The 19,273-nt window shown below is 39.1% G+C and overlaps 1 protein-coding gene across 1 annotated transcript; it reads left to right on the top strand.

Moving 5' to 3' along the window:
- The first annotated feature begins 14 nt into the window (after nucleotides 1-14).
- On the top strand, nucleotides 15-18,553 carry MORN2 (MORN repeat containing 2). Its single transcript, XM_004369540.2, has 5 exons — nucleotides 15-57; nucleotides 14,771-14,821; nucleotides 15,502-15,608; nucleotides 16,787-16,923; nucleotides 18,253-18,553. The coding sequence occupies exons 4-5, from the start codon at nucleotides 16,787-16,789 to the stop codon at nucleotides 18,353-18,355; spliced, it is 240 nt and encodes a 79-aa protein (XP_004369597.1). The 5' UTR covers nucleotides 15-57; nucleotides 14,771-14,821; nucleotides 15,502-15,608; the 3' UTR covers nucleotides 18,356-18,553.
- The last annotated feature ends 720 nt before the right edge of the window (nucleotides 18,554-19,273 follow it).

Genomic DNA, 19,273 nt, shown 5'->3' with positions numbered 1-19,273 from the left:
TGGCGGCCCCGGCGGGATTGCGAAGTCCCGAAAGTCTCTCCACCATCCCTCTGTCAAGTGAGTGCCCTTCTTCCAACGCCCCGGGCGAGGAAGGGCTCCTTTAGTAAAACCCGCGTTGAGCCAGAGCTCGGCCCCTGGTAACTGTTACATGGGTGTGACATATTTCCTGAGCGTCTACAAGAGGCAGGAGTTCGGGGGAGGGGGGAAGGGGAAAGCGGACGAAGAGACCCGGATTTTAGCTATGATCCTGCCATTCATTAGCTGCTGTGGTACTTTAGGCAAATGCCAACCTCTCTGGGCCTCAGTTTCCCCTGTGGAGCTAGACGGTCTGGATCTCTGAGATTCTCTTAGCTCCAACATTCCAAAATTTCGAATGTGGAACCCCTAAGGACATTTGAAAACAATTTGATTTTTTATGTGATTAACTTAGTGCTCTGCTTAATAAGCATTTAATGACTGCTTTTCAAGTGCCAGAAACCCTGGTGATGTAGTGGTTATGTGCTACTGCTGCTAACTAAAGGGTCGGAAGTTCAGATCCACCAGGCGCTCCTTGGAAACTCCATGGGGCATTTCTTTTCTGTTCTGTAGGGTCGCTATGAGTCGGAATCCACTGGACGGCAATGGGTTTTGGGTTTTCAGGTGCCATTGATTCACTTAGTACTCTTAGTGTACCAAGCACTGAGCTGGACAGAAGGGTGAGAAAAGATGACTAATCCACCATTCCCGTCCTGGGGCCCCAGATGTGATAGGGAATCCTCATCAAAAAAGCTTTACATTTCATAGAACTCTAAGTGTATTGGAGTTCCTGGATGGCAAAAAAGTTAAGAGCTTGGCTACTAACCAAAAGGTTGGTGGTTGGAATCCACCCAGAGGCACCTCAGAAGAAGGACCTAGCAGTCTACGTCCAAAAAATCACAGCCCTTGAAAGCCCTGTGGAGCACAGTTCTACTCTGATACACACGGGGTCCCCATGAGTCAGCCAGTTCAGAAGAGGACATGGAACGAGAGATACCATTACTGATGACAGATGGATCTTGGCTGAAAGCAGAGAATACCAAAAAGATGTTTACCTGTGTTTTATTGACTATGCAAAGACATTCGACTGTATAGATCATAACAAATTATGGATTACGTGGTGAAGAATGGGAATTCCAGAACACTTAATTGTGCTCATGAGGAACTTGTACATAGACCAAGAGGCAGTCATTTGAACAGAACTAGGAGATAGTTCCTGGTTAAGGTCAGGAAGGGTGTGCATCAGGGTTGTATCCTTTCACCATACTTATTCAATCTGGTATGCTGAGCAAATAATCCAAGAAGCTGGACTGTGTGATGAAGAGTGCATCATCAGGATTGGAGGAAGATGCGTTAACAACCTGCGATACGCAGATGACACGACCTTGCTTGCTGAAGTGAAGAGGACTTGAAGCACTTACTGATGACAATCAAGGACTACAGCCTTTGGTATGGATTACACCTCAGCATAAAGAAAACAAAATCCTCACAACTGGCCCAATAAACAACATCATGATAAACAGAGAAAATATTGAGTTTGTCAAGGATTTCATTTTGCTTGGATCCCCAGTCAATGCCCATAGAAGCAGCAGTCAGGAAATCAAATGACGTATTGCATTGGGAAAATCTGCTGCGAAAGACCTCTTTAAAGTGTTAAAAAGCAAAGATGTCACTTTGAGGACTAAGGTGAGCTTGACCCAAACCATGGTATTTTCAATTGCCTCATATGCACGTGAAAGCTAGACAATGAATAAGGAAGACAGAAGAAGAATTGACACCTTTAAATTATGGTGTTGGTGAAGAGTATTGAATATACCATAGACTACCAGAAGAACCAACAAATCTGTCTTGGAAGATGTACAACCAGAGTGTTCCTTGGAAGCAAGGATGGTGAGACTTTGTCTCACATACTTTAGACATGTTACCAGGAGGGACCAGTCCCGGGAGAAGGACATCATGCTTGATAAAGTAGAGGGTCAGCAAAGAAGTGGAAGACCCTCAAAGAGGTGGACTGACACAGTGGCTGCAACAGAGGGCTGAAGCATAGCAGCAATTGTCAGGATCGAGCAGGACTGGGCAGTGTTTCAGTGTTTCATTCTGTTGTACGTGGGGTGGCTATGAGTTGGCACCGACTCAACAGCACCTAACAATAACAACAACCCCATGTGTCAGGAATAACTTGAGGACAGCTGGTTTAAGTACTATATTGGGGATAAACTCAGTGCTGTGGGCTCTTAGAGAAGTCTGGGGGGGAGGGGAGATAAGAAGAAAGGCTTCATGAGAGAGAGAGTGCCTGAGTTAAAGCTAGACTACAAGAAAAAGATAGCTAGTCTGTACAGAGTTAGACGCTGGCCTAAATGCTTTACATGGATTAGCTCATTTACTTAATCTGCCTCATCTAAAAGCAAGGAGGCTGAGGCATAGAGATCTAAATAATTTGTCCAAGGCCAAAGAAGATGGTGGAGTCTGGATCCAAACCTAGGCAGTCTGGTGCCAGAACCAAAAACCTACTGCCATCGAGTTGATTCCATCTCATAGTGACCCTATAGGCTGTAGATGTCAGAAATGAAACCCCTGACTACTAAACTCTTTTTTCCAACTCCCAAGAAGACTACCAGTTAACCAGTCAAAGAGAAGGATGTGCCAGGCAGACAGAACAGCAAGGAAAATGTGGAGAGCTACAAGCCAATTTGGCAATCTAGTTAGTATCATTAGTTAAACACTTAGAAAGCAGTTCTGTGTCCCTGCCCCCTTGGAACTTCTAATCTTGCAGACATGTGAGTAACTAATTTATGAGCACACATGGCAGTCTGTGCATACCTCTACATTTCATCCTTCATCTACAAACAAACCTTAGAAACTGTAGGAAAAAAAATGAAACAAACATATCTAAATTTATAGTTTTCTAAGATTTAGTGTTAATTGGTATCAATATTTAACCCCTAAACAAGATCGGAACTCTAGCAAGTTTACTCTCTACCCTTCACACCATTTCCGTATTGATACCATCTCAATTTTAGCTACAGATTCTATTTTAAAACTTAATAATAAATACATAACAATAAAAACAACAGTATTTAACATCAAATATTTTCTTAACAATAAATAAAAGTATCATGTTACTAATTGGTTTGTTCCTCATTTAGTTTTCATCTTCCTATTTTCTCCTGGATTAATTTTTCTCCTTGTTAAAGTACATTTTCTAGTATGTCTTTCAGAGAGAAGCATAGGTACTAAACTCTGAATTTAGTCATCTCAAAAAAAAAAAAAAAAATCCTTAGTTTCCATCATTTCAGATTAATAATTTGGTTGCAAGTAGAATGTTAAGTTCAAAATTTTCCCTCAGAATTTTAAAGATACCATACCATTTTTTTCAGCATCCACTGTTGCTGATGTCAGTCTGATTCTTCCTTTCTAGATAGTTTTTTGTTTGTAGGTTATCTGTTGTTTTCTTTGCACTTTCTTTCTGGGAAAATTTTTCAACCTGATCTGGTTCACTAATTACTTTTCAATTATATCCATTCTACTATTTGGCCCATCTATTGAAGTTTTATTTAATCAATTATATTATTCATTTCTTGCTTGCTAATTGGTTCTTTTTCATAACCACCTGTTCCTATTTCAAGGATAATTTACTTTCCCTTTCTCTCTGTGGATGTTACAATACTTTAAAGTCTTCTTCTTATTGTGTTAATAACTCTGCTTCCTCAGAAAGAATGAGCCTCCAACCTTTCTCAACTGGCACCTAATTTAAAATATCAGTTCCCTTGCCACACCCATAGTGATTCTGATTCAGTAGATTTGGGGTAGGGCCCAGGAATTTACAAGCACCCCAGGTAATTCTCATTTGCAGAACACACTTGGCATAACATTCTATTTGACCCTACTACCCTAAAAGTTTACTTATCCATTCTACATACATGTTTTCTTCCGTGTTGGAAAAAAAAATTGATTCTAATTTTTTAGTCCCCTGAATGGCAAAGGGCTTTGAGACACAGATACCCCTAGTCTTGTGGTCTTTTTTCTTCCTTTTTTATCTGGTCTACATTCCAGTCTCATTCAGTTTGGACCCCTTACCTCCCCCTCCCCCTTATTATGTTTTTAAAACTTTTTCTATTTCCTCCTGCTGCCAGATCAGAGATTCTCCATTCCATTTTACTTACCTCTGTGAGATAATCAAATAGATCATACCGGCTACCTGTTATGGATTGAATTGTGTACCCCCAAAATGTGAGTCAACTTGACTAGGCCATGATTCCCAGTATTGTGTGATTGTCCACCATTTTCTCATCTGATGTCATTTTCCTATGTGTTGTAAATCCTACCTCTATGATGTTAATGAGGCAGAATTAGAGGCAGTTATATCAATGAGTAAGGATTCAATTTACAAGATTAGGTTGTATCTTAAATCCATCTCTTTTGAGATATAAAAGAGAGAAGCCAGCAGAGAGACGTCATGGGGACCTCATGCCACAAAGAGAGTAGTGCCAGGAGCAGAGCATGTCCTTTGGACCTGGAGTCCTTGCACTGAGAAACTGCTAGACTGAAGCAAGATTGATGACAAGGACTTTCCTCCAGAGCTGACAGAAAGACTTCCCCTGGAGCTGGTGCCCTGAATTCGGACTTCTAGCCTACTAGAGAATAAACTTCTGTTTGTTAAAGCTGTGGTGTGATAAATTACTTAGTATGGCCTTTCTTGCCATGGTCTTGTAACTCTCACCCAAGTAATTGGGCAGGACTCTGCAAATAAGATAATTCTGGCTCACCAAGGGGATTGATCAGTTTTGCTTTAAAAAAGCCAATTCCAGAGCAGAGAGAAGAACCCACCACCACCAAGCCAGGAGAGACCGGCAGGAGAGACCCACAAGAGAGACCTACAGGAGACGGCACAGTAGACTTCCTGGCCCATGGAGCGAGAGAGCTGAGCGCCTGTGGGCAGAGACTGAGGATCCAGAGAGAAGTCTACTCCTGACCCATGAATTTGAGACTTGACAGCCTCTACAACCACTTGAGCCATTTCCTTTATGTGGTTCGGTTTGTATGTTCTGTGAGATGTTGCAGCGAATTAGGGAAACAAAGACGAGAGGATGACCCTGCTGGTATTTGAAACAGGTTTCAGTTGAGCTTCCAGACTAAGACAGACTAGGAATAAGGACCTGGCAGTCTACTTCTGAAAAAAGTGGCTAGTGAAAACCTTATGAATAGCAGTGGAACATTGTCTGATAAAGTGCTGGAAGATGAGTCCCTCAGGTAGGAAGGCGCTCAAAATATGACTGGGGAAGAGCTGCCTTCTCAAAATAGAGTCAAACTTAATGACTCCAGTCAAGCTTTGGGACCTTCATTTACCGATGTGGCACAACTCAAAATGAGAAGAAAGAGCTGCAAACATCCATTAATAATCAGAATGTGAAATGTATGAAGTATGAATCTAGGAAAATTGGAAATCATCAAAAATGAAGTGGAACATGTGAACATCAATAGCCTAGGCATTAGTGAGCTGAAATGGACTGATACTGGCCGTTTTGAATCAGACAATCATATGGTCTACTATGCCGGGAATGGCAACTTGAAGAGGAATAGCATCGCATTCATCGTCAAAAAGAACATTTCAGGATCTATCCTGAAGTACAATGCTGTCAGTGATAGGATAATATCCACATGCCTACAGGGAAGACCAGTTAATAGTACTATCATTCAGATTTGCACGCCAACCACTAAAACCAAAGATGAAGAAATTGAAGATTTTTACCAACATCTGCAGTCTGAAATAGATCAAACATACAATCAAGACGCATTGATAATTACGATTGGAATGCAAAAGTTGGAAACAGAAGAATTGGTAGTTGGAAAATATGGCCTTGGTGATAGAAATGACACTAGAGATTGCATGATAGAATTTTGCAAGACTAACAACTTCATTGCAAGTACCTTTTTTCAACAACATAAATGGCTATTATACAGATGGAATACACAGGAATCAAATCAACTACATCTGTGGAAAGAGGTGATGGAAAAGCTCAATATCATCAGTCAGAACCAGGCCAGGGGCCGACTGGGGAACAGACCGTAATTGCTCAGATGCAAGTTCAAGTTGAAGTTAAAGAAAATTAGAGCAAGTCCACGAGAGCCAAAGTTCGATCTTGAGTATATCCCACCTAAATTTAGAGACCATCTCAAGAGTTGAATACTAATGACCGAAGACAAGATGAGTTGTGGAATGACATCAAGGACATCATACATGAAGAAAGAGAGGTCATTAAAAAAACAAGAAAGAAAGAAGAGACCAAAATGGATGTCAGAAGAGACTCTGAAAGTTACTCTTGAACAGAGAGTAGCTAAAACAAAAGGAAGAAATGATGAAGTAAAAGAGCTGAACAGATTTCAAAGGGTGGCTCGAGAAGACAAAGTTTTATAATGAAACGTGCAAAGACCTGGAGATAGGAAACCAAAAGGGAAGAACACACTCGGCATTTCTCAAGCTGAAAGAACTGAAATAATTCAAGCCTCAAGTTGCAGTGTTGAAGGATTCTACAGGGAAAATACTAAACGACACAGGAAACATCAAAAGAAGATGGAAAGAATACACAGAGTCACTGTACCGAAAAGAATTGGTCGTCATTCACATGTTTGAGGAGGTAGCATGTGATCAAGTATGGATGGTTCTGAAAGAAGAGATCCAAGCTGCACTGAAACTGTTGGTGAAAAACAAGGCTCCAGGAATTGACAGAATACCAACTGAGATATTTCAACAAATGGGTGCAGCACTGGAGGTGCTCACTAGTCTATGCCAAGAAATTTGGAAGACAGCTCCCTGGCCAACCAACTGGAAAAGATCCATATCTGTACCCATTCGAAAGAAAGGAGATCCATCAGAATGCAGAAATTATCAAACAATATCATTAATATCACACACAAAATTTTGCTGAAGATCATTCAAAAGCAGTTACAACAGTACATCTACAGGGAACTGCCAGAAATTCAAGCTGGATTCAGAAGAGGACATGAGATGAGGGATAGCATTGCTGATTTCAGATGGATCCTGGCTGAAAGCAGAGAATACCAGAAAGATGTTTGCCTGTGTTCTATTGACTATGCAGTGGCATTCGACTGTGTGGATCATAACAAGTTATGGATAACTTTGTGAAGAATGGCAATTCCAAAACACTTAAGTGTGCTGAGGACCCTGTAGTCAGACGAAGAGGCAGTCCTTCCAACAGAACAAGGCGATATTGGTGGTTTAAAGTCGGGAAAGGTGTGCCCCAGGGTTGTATCCTTTCCCCATACTTATTCAATCTGTATACTGAGCAAATAATCTGAGAAGCTGGACTTTATGAAGAAGAATGGAGCATCAAGATTGGAGGAAGACTCATTAACAACCTGCGTTATGCAGATGACACAACCTTGCTTGCTGAAACTGAAGAGGACTTGAAGCACTTAGTGATGAAGATCAAAGACCACAGCCTTCAGTATGGATTACACCTCAGCATAAAGAAAGCAAAAATCCTCACAACTGGACCAATAAGCAACATCATGATAAGTGGAGAAAAGATTGAAGTTGTCAAGGATTTCATTTTGCTTGGGTCCACAATCAGTGCCCATGGAAGCTGCAGCCAAGAAATCAGATGATGCATTGCATTGGGCAAATCTGCTGCAAGAGATTTCTTTAAAGTGTTTAAAAGCAAAGAAGTCACTTTAAGGACTAAGGTGAGCTTGACTCAAGCCATGGTGTTTTCAGTTGCCTCATATGCATGTGAAAGCTGGACGATGAATAAGGAAGTCTGAAGAAGAATTGATGCCTTTGAATTATGGTGTTGATGAATTATATTGAACTTACCATGAACTGCCAGAAGAATGAACACATCTGTCTTGGAAGTACAGCCAGAATGCTCATTAGAAGCAAGGATGGTGAAACTCGTCTCACATACTTTGGACATGTTATCAGGAGGGACCTGTCCCTGGAGAAGGACATCATGCTTGATAAAATAGAGGGTCAGCACAAAAGAGGAAGATCCTCAAGGAGATGGATTGACACAGTGGCCGCAACAATGGGCTCAAACATAGCAACTATTGTGAAGATGGCACAGAACTGGGCAGTGTTTCGTTCTGTTTTACCTAGGGTAGCTATGAGTCGGAATCGATTCAACAGCACCTAACAACAACGATAAAGACAGGAGGGAGAGTGCTGAGGGGAGAGAGAGTAGTTGGAATACTAGGCAACGATAAAGAACAATGATGAATCCGTGAATCATCTCACAACATGGATGAATCTGGAGGGAATTATGCTGAGGGAAATAAGTCAGTCACAAAAGGGCAAATATTATATGATTTTTTTTCCCAGTCTGTAGGTTCTCTTTTTACTCTTTTGGTGAAGTCTTTTGATGAGCATAAGTGTTTAATTTTCAGGAGCTCCCAGTTATCTAGTTTCTCTTCAGATGTTTGTACATTGTTATTTATGGTCTGTATCCTATTTATGGCATATATTAGGGCCCCCAGCTTTGTCCCTATTTTTTCTTCCATGATCTTTATAGTTTTTAAATTTTATGTTTAGGTCTTTGATCCCTTTTGAGTTAGTTTTTATGTACGGTGTGAGGTATGGATCTTGTTTCATTTTTTTACAGGTGAACATCCAGTTATGCCAGCACACTCTTGTTAAAGAGACTGTCTTTTCCCCATTTAATGGACTTTGGCCCTTTGTCAGATATCAGCTGCTCATAGATGGATGGATTTATGTCTAGGTTCTCAGTTCAGTTTCATTGGTCTATGTGTTTGTTGTACCAATACCAGGCTGTTTTGACTACTGTGGCTGTATAACAAAAAACAAAACAAACAAACAAAAGCAAACCTGTTGCCACTGAGCTGATTCTGACTCATAGCGACCCTATAGGACATATAAGATTAGAACTTTCCCATAGGTTTCCCAAGGAGCAGCTGGTGAATTTGAACTGCTGACCTTTTGGTTAGCAGCCCAACTCATAACCACTGTGCACCATGGCTGTATAATAGGTTCTAAAACCAGGTGGTATGAGGTCTGCCACTTTGTTCTTCTTCAGTAATGCTTTAGTTACTGGGGCCTCCTCCCTTTCCGTATAAAGTTGGTGGATTTGTTTCTCCATCTGGTTAAAGAATGCTGTTGGAGTTTGGATTGGGATTGCCTTGTATCTGTAGATCACTTTGGGTAATATTGACATTTTCATAATATTGAGTCTTCCTATCCCTGAGCATGTTATGTTTTTCCAGTTATCCAGGTTTCTTTTGCAGTAGTGTTTTGTAGTTTTCTTTGTATAGGTCTTTTAATTCCTGGGTTAGATTTATTACTAAGTACTTTGTCTTCTTGAGGGCTGTTGTAAATGGTATTGATTTGGTGATTTTTCTCTTCAAAGTTCCCTTTGTTGGTGTAGAGGAATCTAACTGATTTTTGTAAGTTAGTCTTGTATCCTGCTACTTTGTTGGAATCTTCTGTTAGTTCTAGTAGCTTTCTTGTGGATTCTTTCGGGTTTTCTGTCTATAGGATCATACCATCTGCAAATAGGGATAGTCGTGGATTCTGTGGGGTTTTCTGTGTATTGGATTATATCATCTGTGAATAGCAATAGTTTTAACTCTGCCTTACAAATTTGAATGCTGTTTATTTCTTTTTCTTGCCTTATTGCTCTAGCTAGGACTTCCAGCACTATGTATGTTGAATGAAAATGATGATAAAGGGCATCCTTGTCTGGTTCCTATTGGCAGGGGGAATGCTTTCAGCCTCTCTCCATTTAGAATGATGTTGGCTGTTGGTTTTGTATAAATGCCCTTTATTATGTTGAGGGATTTCCCCTGTATTCCTATTTTATTGAAAGTTTTTATCAGGAATGGGTGTTGGACCTTGTCAAATGCCTTTTCTGTGTCAATTGATGTGATCGTGTGATTCTTTTCTTTTGTTTTATTTATGTGGTGGATTACGTTGATTGATTTTCTAACGTTTAACCATCCTTGCGTACCTGGTATGAATCCCCCTTGGTCACGATGTGTTATTTCTTTGATATGTTGTTGAATTTTGTTGGCTGTAATTTTTGCATCTGTATTCATTAAGGATATTGGTCTTTAGTTTTCTTTTTTTGTGGGGTTTTTGCCTGGCTTTGGTATCAGGGTTATGCTGGCTTCATAGAATGAATTCGGGAGTATTCCTTCCTTTTCTGTGCTTTGAAATAGTTTGAGTAGTACTGGTGTGAGCTCTTCTCTGAAAGTTTGGTAGAATTCTCCGGTGAAGCCATCCAGGCCAGGAATTTTTTGTTGTCGATGTTAGGAGTTCATTTATTATCTCTTTAATCTTTTCTTTTGTTGTGGGTCTGTTTAGATTTTCTACCAACAGTTTGTGTTAGTTTAGGTAGGTAGTGTGTTTCTAGAAATTTATACATTTCCTTTAGGTTTTCAAATTTGTCAGAGGACAATTTTTCATAGTATTCTGTTATGATCCTTTTTATTTTAGTTAGGTCTTTAGTGATATCACCTGTCTCATTTCTTATTGAGGTTGTTTGCTTCCTTTTCTGTTTTTCTTTTGTAAATTTGGCCAGTGATTTCTCAATTTTGTTGATCTTTTCAAAGAACCAACTTTTGGTCTTATTGATTCTTTCTATTGTTTTACTGTTCTCTATTTCATTTATTTCTGCTCTGATCTTTATTATTTCCTTTCTTCTGATGCCCGATGGCTTCTTTTAGTACTCTTCCTATTTGTTCAAGTTGTAGGGTTAAGTTTTTGATTTTGGCCCTTCTTTTTTGGTGTGTGCATTTATTGCTATAAATTGACCTCTAAGCACTGCTCTTGCTGTGTCCCAAAGGTTTTGGTTAGATGTATTTTTATTCTCATTTGATTCTATGAATCTTTTTATTCCCTCTTTGATTTCTTCTATTACCCAGTAGTTTTTAAGCAAGCTGTTGTTCAGTTTCCATGTTTTTTATTTTTTTTTTCCTTGCTGTTTCTGTTATTGATTTCTGGTTTAATGGCATTATGATCAGATTTATGGCATTGTGGTCAGAGAGAATGCTTTGTATTATTTTGATGTTTTGGATTTTGTTAAGGCTTGCTTTGTGGCCTAAAATGTGGTCTATTCTGAAGAATTTTCCATGTGCTTTGGAAAAGAATGTATACTTTGCTGCTGTTGGGTGGAGTGTTCTGTATATGTCTATGAGGTTGAGTTGGTTGATTGTGGCATTTAGATCTTCTGTATTTTTATTGAGTTTCTTTCTAGACATTCTTTCCTTCACTGAAAGTGGTATGTTGAAGTTTCCTAATATTATTGTGGAGCTGTCTATTTCTCTTTCCAACGCTGTTAGAGTTTGTTTTATGAATTTTGGAGTCCTGTCATTGGATGTGTATATATTTATTATGGTTATGTCTTCTTGGTGTATTGACCCTTTAATCATTATATAGTGTCTTTCCTTATCCTTTATGGTGGATTTTGCTTTAAAGTCTATTTTATCTGAGATTAATATTGCCACTCTTGCTTTTTTTGGTTGTTGTTTGCTTGATATATTTTTTTCCCATCTTTTGCGTTTTTGTTTATGTATTGTGTCTAAGATGTGTCTCATGTAGACAGCAAATAGATGAATCATGTTTTTTTTTAACCATTCTGCCACTTTCTGTCTGTTTACTGGTGCATTTAGGCCTTCAGTTTAATTATTGATAAGTAAGAGCTTACTGCTGTCATTTTGTTTGTTTGTTTTGTGGTAGTGATGGTTTCTTTGTTCTGCTTAATTTTCTGTGCTGAGTTCTTTTTGTTTATGGGTTTTCTTTTCATCTCGTTCATTATTGTTGATTTTGTGTTTGTTGAGTCTTTATGTTTTTCTTTTTTTTTTACTTTGATGGATAGATTTGTTAGCTTCCTTTGTGGTTACCTTGAAATTTATTTTTTCTTGGTTTAAACCAGGCTTTTATTTCTTGATACCATTTTGTCTTCCTCTCCATATGGAAGTTCTATGACTACACTGCTATTCCTTCTTTTTTGTTTTGCCATTGTCATCGTTTATGTATCGATGTCTCTGGTTCCCTATTTTCAGTCTTTTAGCTTTGTTTTGTTTTTGTGAGTTCACTATCTTGGTTTGTATCTGGTTGATATGTCCTGTGTCCTAGTCTTGGATTGTTGTCTGATGTTAATGGTTTTCCAGCTGGACGACTCTGTAATATTTCTTGTAATTTTGGTCTTGTTTTTACATATTCTCTTAATTTCTGTTTATCTGGAAATGACCTGATTTCGTCATTGTGTTTGAGAGACAATTTTGCTCCAAATTTAATTCTTCGCTGGCAATTTTTTTTCTTCAAGGCTTTATATATGTCATCCCATTGCCTTCTTGCCTGCATTGTTTCTGCTAAGTAATCAGAGCTTTGTCTTAGTGGGTCTCTTTTTAAGTGACTTTTTGTTTTTCTCTAGCCACTCTCAGGATTCTTTGTCTTTGGTTTTGGCATGCTTGATTATGATATGTCTTGGTGAAAGTTGTGTGTGTGTGGCGTGTGTGTGTGATTTAGGTGAAAATTTACAGAGAAAATTAGTTTCTCATTAAAAATTTTATACACAAATTGTTTCTGGCATTGGCTGCAATCCCACATTGTGTCAGCACTCTTCCTCTTTCCTTTTCCACCCCAGGTTCACTGTGTCCATTTGTATTTTGTTTTGTTTTGATATGTCCAAGTAGGCTGGGCATGTGTGCTACTCTGGTCATTAATCTGGCCTTGCTGAAGCTTTCACCTCCTGTCTCCAGGTGGTCGGAACAGCTACTAGTTATGTGAGCCTGGGAGTCTTTTCATTGTTCTTGCAGGCCTGCTGAAGATGTAGGTGGTGTTTTTGGTGAGATAATGAATCTGTCCTGCTGGTCACCTGGACACTGGTGCAGGGGTTGTTCTCCCTGGTTGTTGAGTTGGGTGTTGTGTGTGTGCTCTGCCACTTACTGGTTGGTTGGGGAGCAGGTGCCTGGGTCATCGGACACCGAGTGCATGGTGTGGAGACTCTCCTACAGTCCCTGGGTAGGCAGGGCTGTGTGGTGGTGTTAGGAACAGGCATAGTCTCTGGTTGCAGTGTGGTGCTATGTGGGGGGCAAAGCAGGGGGCTGTCAGCTGCCCCCAGGTGCCAGGATGGAGAGCATGCCTCTGTCCACTAGACCGTGTAGCGGGGGGTTAGCCCTTGGGTGCCCAGTTTTGTTAGATGGAGGGATTGGGGAACGCCACTGGTTCTCTGGCTCCTGTCATGTGTGGTTAGGTGGAATGCCTTGTACTGCTGGGCCTCAGGCCCCTAGGGTGGGTGGGTGAAGCCCTTTCTTGAGGGGCAGCATGGTGTCAAATGCCACAGAGCTGCAGCTCCCACTGCTGCTAGAAGCCCTGCCCATTTTATCCTAATGAGGGCATGCTGTGCCAGGTTGGTCAACAAGGCAGTGGTGTGGGTGATCAGTGGGGGTCAAGGGCACTGCAAGTCTGTGGACCCCCTATACCAGTGGTTGGGCGACAGGGCAAGCGCCTCCAGACCGGGCCATGAGTTCCCGCCTTAGGGGATGTGGCAGTGTTGAATGCCTCCAGACTGGTGGTGGAGGGGGGATGGGGATGGATGAAGAGAAGGGAGTGCTCCTTGGCCATAGAGCTCTGGTGGAGGAAGGGGTATGGTGCATATGGTGGGTTGGGAGCTTGCCCTTAATTTTCACAGGTCTGATGTCACTCATGTTTGGTTCTGGAGGTATGTGCAGAGTTGCTGCTACTTATCTGTACCAGACAGGGTAGGGTTCAGCCTGAGATGCTATTGCTTGCCTCAATATGTCTGTGCTGTGCTGATTCAGCTAGCAGGACACCAGAGATCTATAATTCACCATTTCCTCTGTTTTGAATTGTCTCTCCTTCCACCTGTTGCTCAATCTGATTCTTCAGCTTTGTCTTCAATGCTTAGAGTTCCTAGATTGTCACATATATCCAATCCACTTGTTTTCTTGGGTCTTTGTTGTAAGATGGATGACACGAAGTGTCTGACTAATCCGCCATCTTGGCCCCACCACCTCCATAGAATTTTCAGTGGTTGATTTTTCAGAAGTAGATCACCAGGACTTTCTTCTGAGGTACCTCTGTGTGGACTTGAACCTCCAACCTTTTGTTGAGCAGCCAAATGCATTGACCGTCCTACCCAGGGACTCCAGTGGAACATTATTCAGCAATAAAAAGGAATGAAGTACTGATATGTGCTACAACACGGATGAACTTTGAAAACATTATGCTCAGTGAAAGAAGCCAGTCACAAAAGGTTACATACTGTATGATTCCATTTATATGAAATGTCCATTATAGGCAAATCTATAGAGACACAAAGTAGATTAGTGGTTGCCAGGGGCTAGGGGAGAGGAGAGTGGATGAGGATAATGGGGAATAACTGCTAGTGGATACAGGGTTTCTTTTGGGAGTAACGAAAATATTCTAAAATTAGATTATGGTGGTGATTGTACAATTCTGAATATTCTAAAAACCATTGAATTGTACAGTTTTTAAAGGGTTAATTTTGTGGTATGTGAATTATATCTTAATAAAGCTGCTATAGTAAACAAACAAATAAATAAAAATAGATCATCTAGGCAAAATTGTTTATTTCCTCCAGGACCCTCAACTAGAAATGTGAACGCCAAGTAACATGATATGCTTGTAATCTTATGAAGTGAGTCTATTTGGGTAGCTCTTAAAGCGCATTTTTTATAGGTCTTATGACATAAACTGTTTAAACTTATGTGACTTTTCTTAAATCTTTTAAAACAGCCTCAGAAGTATATAAGATAAGCTTTATATTTCCAAATGGAGACAAGTATGGTAAGAATACATTTCAATTACTTTAAAAAAATTTTTATTGTGTCTTTGGGAAAGTTTATACAGGAAATTAGGTTCTCATCTAACAGTTTCCATACATGTTGTTTAGTGACATTGGTTACATTTTTCACGATTTATTAGCATTCTCATTATTTCCATACTGGTGGTTCTATTTCCCTTTACCTAGCTTCCCTGTCCCCCCTTACCTTCTCATCTTTGATCTAGGGAAAATATTTGCCATTTGGTTTCATTTAGATGATTATTTAGAGAAGCACAGTACTCATGAGTGATTCAGTTACTTTTTCTATACTGGCTTAAGAGTAAAAAAAATGAGACTATCACAGTTTATAAAAGCTACTGTTAAAATATTAAATCCATTAAATAAAATAACTTGGAAATACTAATAGATGGATAGATTTTAAATCTAAACTCCAGTGTTAAGTCTAGACAAAGCATGCCTTGGAAACCTGTAGGAGCTGTCAATCTTCCTGGTCCTTGGGTCTCAATGGTTTCAAGACCTCTGGGTCCATGGATCTCCTCACCTGTCATCTGATTGGTTTCAGTTCTAGGGAGCCAAGGAGATCCATAGGGGTATAGCTGCGATTAGGCTTGGGCATGGATACTGCATTACTTAGTCAAACAATGTTCCCCCTTATAATCTTCAGTACTTCTCTCTTGTTAAGATGGTGACTGTACAAGAACACCTTCTGGAATCTTTGAGAGAAATGGAATAGGGATTCATACCACCCCTGATGGGATTATTTACAAAGGAAGCTGGAAAGATGACAAGGTATTATTATTGTTTTTATTATTAACAATGGATAAGTAACCCTTATGGGTTAAGTGGTTCCAGACATTTTACCATTAATGAAAACATACATAATGACTAAACTATACAATAAAAATAACAAATGATTATATTTAACATAGATGAGTAATATTAAACTCATGCAGAGAATTCATCATCACCATCATTTTTCTCATCTTTCATTACATAATTTTTTTATTTAATCCTCATAACTTCACAAGGTGAGTACCATTGTTGTTGTTGTATGCTATTGAGTCGATTCCAACTCATAGTGACCCTATACGACATCATTACTCCTATTTTACAAATGAGGGAATTCACGCTCAGGTCTCTTGCCTAGGTAATAAGTGATAAAACAAGAATGTGTATCCAGATCTGCTTGAGTCCAAATCTGTGTTCTCAACAACTACTTTGTACTGTTTCCTGAGCTAACTAAACTAGTTGCCTTTTAAAATTTTTGAATATTTGGAGTATCTTAAGGACCACTATTATTATCTTCATGGACCCTCTAAATGTTCAAATGCCTCAGATGGGGAACATTTGATTGAGTGGGCTTCATAGATATATGTACCTGAAGGACAATGATAAAAATGTCTTGTTTTTTTTGGAAATAAAGGGTTATACAGTGGTACAGTAAATAATTATCAAGTATATTATGGATTCAATTATGTCCCCAAAAAATATGTGTTGTAAATTCTAATCTCTATGCCTGTGGTTATAATCCCATTTGGGAATGGGTTGTCTTTGTTATGTTAATGAGGCAGGCTTAGTGTAGGGTATATCTTGAGTCAATCTCTTTTGAGGTATAAAAGAGAGTGGACAAGCAAGCAAGAAGTAGAGATGGGGTAAGATAGGTGCCAAGACACATGGAGATCTCCAAGGAACCAGGAAGCAGAAGCTAAAGGGACAAGGACCCTCCTCCAGAGCTGACACAGAGAGAAAGCCTTCCCTAGAGCCAGCACCCTGAATTTGGACTTCTAACCTCCTAAACTGTGAGAAAATAAAATTCTCTTTGTTAAAGCCACCCACTTGTGGTATTTCTGTTATAGCAGCCCTAGATAACTAAGACAATGTGGATGGTAGATTTATATGCGTACATTTTTGTAAGGTTCTAGAAACTGCAGATTAGTTACTGAGGACATTTCCTTTGTTACAAACAGATGAATGGCTTTGGAAGACTTGAACATTTTTCAGGAGCAGTATATGAAGGACATTTTAAGGATAATATGTTTCATGGATTGGGGACTTATACATTCCCAAGTGGGGCAAAGTACACTGGAAATTTCAATGAAAATAGGTAAGCTTAAAATAAAGTCACCGTACATTTGCTTAAATATTATATTTAATGCTAAATCGTCTTTTGTAAAATATTTAGTTTCTAACAATTGTTGGGTTATTTTGGGTAGAAAAAGTATTTAAACTATCCGAAGGAAATGGCATTCTTGGTGATAATCCATTGGACTTTTCATTTATTTCCTCTTGACTTTTCTATTCTGTAGAACTTTTTGAGTCAGTCTTAAACCCCTTCATTATTTTGTCCTCTTTATTCTTATTTTTTTCACTTTTCCCATCTTCATGTTATTCTTTGTTTAGATATGGGGTCAAGGGACCTAGGCTCTTGAGTACTTTTTGAGTACCACCCAAAGTAACCCAACAATTCAGTTACTTGCCATATAATTTGTGTAACTCTCTTATGGCCCCATCACTTTCTCTGTAAAATAGGATCAATTATATTTTTCCTACTTAGCTCATAAGAACGTTATGATGAGAGAAGGACTATGAAAAGTAATCGAAAAAAGTCAGAGAAGCCTTCCAAGAAATATTTAAAGAAGTAGTGAGGGATTTCCAGATAAAGAAGGCAAGTTGAACGCACACAGATCTACTTTTACTTCCCCCTGAAATTCATCAAAACAACAGTAAAGGAATTCTCCCCCACCCCCAAATTTTTATTTTGAAAATATAGATGGAACATATAGTCTGGAAAGAATAAAACTGTCTTTATTTGCAGACGACATGATCATCTATGTAGAAGATCCTAATGACTCTTGAAAGTGTTATTAGAACTAACAAATGAGTTTAGCAAGCTTGCAAGGGACAAAGTCATTATACAAAAATCAATTGTATTCTATGTACTAGCAAAGAACAGTTGGAAATGGAGATTTAAAAACATATACAGTAGCTGCAAAAATATGAATTCATTAGGGATAAAATGCTGTTTGTTTATGTGAAGTGCATTTTTACCCCTCCAAAGAATCCAAGAAAAGGAATTACGCTTGTCTCGTTCACTGTTCTATAGCCATCACAGAGCACCTCATACCTAGCTGGTGGTCAATAAATATTTGTTGAATAAATGAACTAATTAAGCCAGATAACTAATATAAATTTTTCATTTTTTAACTGATTTCTTTGGTCTTGTGTAAACTTAGCTTATGTGATCCTAAATCTTGGGTATCTAAATTTGTATGGTAGCAATGTTCTTTTGGAATAGTAATTTTTTGTGCCATGTAACAGCACTTTGTAAGTGGAAAGATACAATGTTTCAGACATTGTAAACTAGAGAATCTTACATCTGGACTGTAAATTTTTGGCCTTGGTTAATGAACAAACTTATTTTTTGCTATTGCAGGGTGGAAGGTGAAGGAGAATATACTGATACCCAAGGACTAGAATGGTGTGGTAACTTTCATTTCACAGCTGCTCCAGGCCTGAAATTAAAGCTACTCATGTAGATAGATGTTCTGCACTGAAGTTTTAATGTGGTGGTTGAAGCTTTTAGTTGTAAGGAAAGCAACTAAATCTGTCATCTGAAATGACTTCATATGCTATATCTATATTACAAACTTGCCAATAAAACCATTACTCACTTATGCCTTTTTTCAACTTTGTTTTCATCGTTATAATTGGTTTAAAATACATTATGTCATTCAGTTGAGAGTTAGCTCATTTCAGTAAATGCGACAGAACTATCAGATCTTGGCAAAGTCAGTTTTCAATCCTGTGCCTCAGTTTTTTTTTTCATCTTTAAAAAGTACATCTATGCATCAAAGGACATTATCACAAATGGGAGAAAGTACTTGAAAATCAAATATCTGAGAAGGGTCTGTTGTTGTGTTGTTGTGTTGCGTCGACTAGATTCTGACTCACAGCAATCCTATAGGACAGAGTAGAACTGCCCCATAGGATTTCCAAGGCTGTAATCTTTATGGAAGTAGACTGCTACATCTTTCTGCCTCGGAGCGGCTGGTGAGTTCAAACCGCCAACCTTTCAGTTAGCAGCCGAGTGCTTTGGTCTGGTAGCCAGAATATATGAAGAGCTCTTACAACTCAACAGTAAAAAAACAACACAATTAAAAAATAGGCAAAGAATTTGAATAGACATTTCTCCAAAGAAGATATACAAATGGCCAGTAAGCATATGAAAAGGTATTACTAATCAAAACCACAGTGAGATATCACTTCCCAACCATTAGGATGGCTATAATAAAAAAGACAATAAATAATGGTGAGGATGTGAAAAAGTCAGGACCCTCAAACGTTGCTGATGGGGAATGTGAAATGGTGCAGCCACTGTGGAAAAACAGCTCCTCAGAAAGTTAAACATAGAGTTACCATATGACCCAGCAATTCTTCTCCTAAGTGTGTACCCA

The sequence above is a fragment of the Trichechus manatus genome, unplaced genomic scaffold, assembly GCF_000243295.1.
Source record: "Trichechus manatus latirostris isolate Lorelei unplaced genomic scaffold, TriManLat1.0 scaffold00005, whole genome shotgun sequence".
Taxonomy (NCBI): domain Eukaryota; kingdom Metazoa; phylum Chordata; class Mammalia; order Sirenia; family Trichechidae; genus Trichechus; species Trichechus manatus.
The sequence above is the reverse complement of the archived record's forward strand: the minus strand, read 5'-3'. Positions and strand labels throughout refer to the sequence as shown.